The sequence below is a fragment of the Nicotiana tabacum genome, chromosome 15 (genome assembly GCF_000715075.1).
Source record: "Nicotiana tabacum cultivar K326 chromosome 15, ASM71507v2, whole genome shotgun sequence".
NCBI lineage: Eukaryota > Viridiplantae > Streptophyta > Magnoliopsida > Solanales > Solanaceae > Nicotiana > Nicotiana tabacum.
This window is the reverse complement of record NC_134094.1, coordinates 90,950,156-90,952,642: the sequence shown is the minus strand read 5'-3', so window position 1 is coordinate 90,952,642 and position 2,487 is coordinate 90,950,156. Positions and strand designations below refer to the sequence as shown.

The 2,487-nt window shown below is 35.9% G+C and overlaps 1 protein-coding gene across 1 annotated transcript; it reads right to left on the bottom strand.

The window, feature by feature from the left end:
- Positions 1-1,161: 1,161 nt before the first annotated feature.
- On the bottom strand, positions 1,162-2,267 carry LOC107782222 (17.3 kDa class II heat shock protein). The gene is made up of 2 exons (XM_016603085.2): positions 2,051-2,267; positions 1,162-1,782 (listed from the first exon to the last, which is right to left on the bottom strand). Exons 1-2 carry the CDS (start codon positions 2,117-2,119, stop codon positions 1,384-1,386), a joined length of 468 nt encoding a protein of 155 aa, XP_016458571.1. The 5' UTR covers positions 2,120-2,267; the 3' UTR covers positions 1,162-1,383.
- Positions 2,268-2,487: the final 220 nt, after the last annotated feature.

Sequence of the window (2,487 nt, the reverse complement as noted above, 5' to 3'; positions counted from 1 at the left end):
ATGGCGGAGCAAATCACACAAAATGCTTACGTTTTGCTTTTGAATAACCAATGCAGTATGCAGAAAACTGAAGGGAGGGATTTCAGATTTTTCAGTGGTGGAAAATGAGGTTAAGCCTCTCTATTTATAGACAATGAAAGGATGAGATAAAGAGGTGCAATCCAAGAGGTGCCTCTTCCATTTCCCATTCACACCCCAATGAAAGGATGAGATGAAGAGGTGCAATCCAAGAGATGCCTCTTCCATTTCCCATTCACACCCCAATGAAAGGATGAGATGAAGAGGTGCAATCCAAGAGATGCCTCTTTCATTTCTCATTCACACCCCAATGAAAGGATGAGATGAAGAGGTGCAATCCAAGAGATGCCTCTTCCATTTCCCATTCACACCCCAATGAAAGGATGAGATGAAGAGGTGCAATCCAAGAGATGCCTCTTCCATTTCCCATTCACACCCAAGAGGTGCTTTTTCCATTTCCTATTCACACCCCTTAATAAAATCGCAACAGTTTTCATTGATGTTAATTTTACCGTAGCTTTTCTTCAACACCATTGAGCATAAACCTTTCAAGCAATCACCATTGCTATACTATATACTCGTAGTAATTGTTTATACATTAATCTGTTTTTCAGATAATATCAGAGATGAGTACAAGTTATGAAAGTGGACTTCTTTTTTTCACTATGATCGTAATTTTTCATAGGATAACTTTGAGGCTTATTTTGCACATAGAACTGAGTACTAACAACTATAGAATTTACGGTTCCAACAATAATAAACTCAACAAAGGGTCGAGATCGATTTCACAAGTAGTGTGATGTATGTTAAAATGTCCAAGAGTGCGTGAATTCAATATAATGAGCTTAAAATAATCTCTAATAAAAGTTTAATTTGTACAATTACTTCTATGACTATAAAATTTAAACAAACACTTAAAATACAGAATAACTAGAAAATATCAATCAATGAGAAAGAGCACCAAGTTGCTCCTCCTTCATATGTGTCCTACTGCTGCTTAGTAGTCATGTGACATCTGGCGGTAGAATAATTCAAATCGATGATGATGTTGATATTGGCGGAAATTCACCTTACGATAATTCTAAGTGATCCGTTTACACGCTTTAAATCCAAAACAAATAAATAAAAAAAGACACTTTAACATGAAAAAAGAAAGATAAAACAGCATTGTTACATCAAAACTGACAAAATCAGACCAGATTTAGAGTTCTGGAAACAAACAGCAATATGTAAATTATCCAAGATGAAAAGTGATTACGCCATACTTGTCAACAATTTCCATGAGAAAAACAAACAATGAAATATCGCGTAATTATACTTCCAAATCCAAAACAGAACACTCCTATAATTTTCCCTTTCATCACTTCAAGCAACTTTAACTTCAACAGTTTTGGGCTTCTTTGGCTCAGGTGGAGGCAATTTTTCCACTGTCACAGTCAATACACCATCTTGACAAACTGCAGAAATGGCATTTGTATTTGCATTTTCAGGCAACACAAATTTCCTCATGAATTTCCCTACTCTCCTTTCCATTATAACATATTTCGCCCCTTCTTTTTCTTCTTCTCTTTTCCTCTCGCCACTGATTATAAGCACATTGTCATCCTCTAATTGCACTTTAATGTCGCTTGACTTCAAACCCGGCATGTCCACTATGAAAACGTACGAGTTTTTGTGTTCCTTAATGTCCGCTGGTGTCGCTGCCATTGCCTTAGCGTCGCGCACGTAATTCCTCGACGGGACGTTATTCGACTTGTCCGAATCCTAGATCATAAGAGACAAATAACAAACAAGAGAATATCGGAGATTCAAGAAAACCATAAATTTCTTTCTTCTAAACAAGATACTTTTGGATAGAACCTTAAACTCTTGCATATGATACAATACTAAAGATTCGAAATTTTGAATCGTAAAATATACCAATTCTAACAGTAAGGTACTTATTAATCAAACACGAAGTGGTAAATACAAATAACAAATGAAAATGCTATAATCTATAATACAAGATTCTTATCAGATAGAATGTACTTACATCCGCATGGAGATCCATCATTTGGTGGAGAGTGTGGAAGAGTGGATTTTCTAATCCCATCAGTCTCATATCCACTTTTCTCTTCTAGATTAGATTTTGATGATATTTTGGATTTAAACTTCTAATTTTGGAATGGTTCTGAGAATGAACTGAATTGTGGGTAATGTAGACAGAAGATGGTTCTTATATGTGAGAAAAGGGGGAAGAAGAGAAGCTTCTGGAGGGACATGGAGGAAGGAGTGGCAAGTTTCTAGGAGCTTCTCTTCTTTTAAATTTCCCTTGTTCTGTCAATATTCTAGAACTTACGTTGGTTATTACTTCAATTTTGATTCACCTAATTTTAGTTGCTTCCAAGTACAAATTATGATTTAACCCAGCCAAATTATGATAACTTTCGTGGAAAGATCCAAATTTGTTCCCGTACTGTGCGGAAAAGC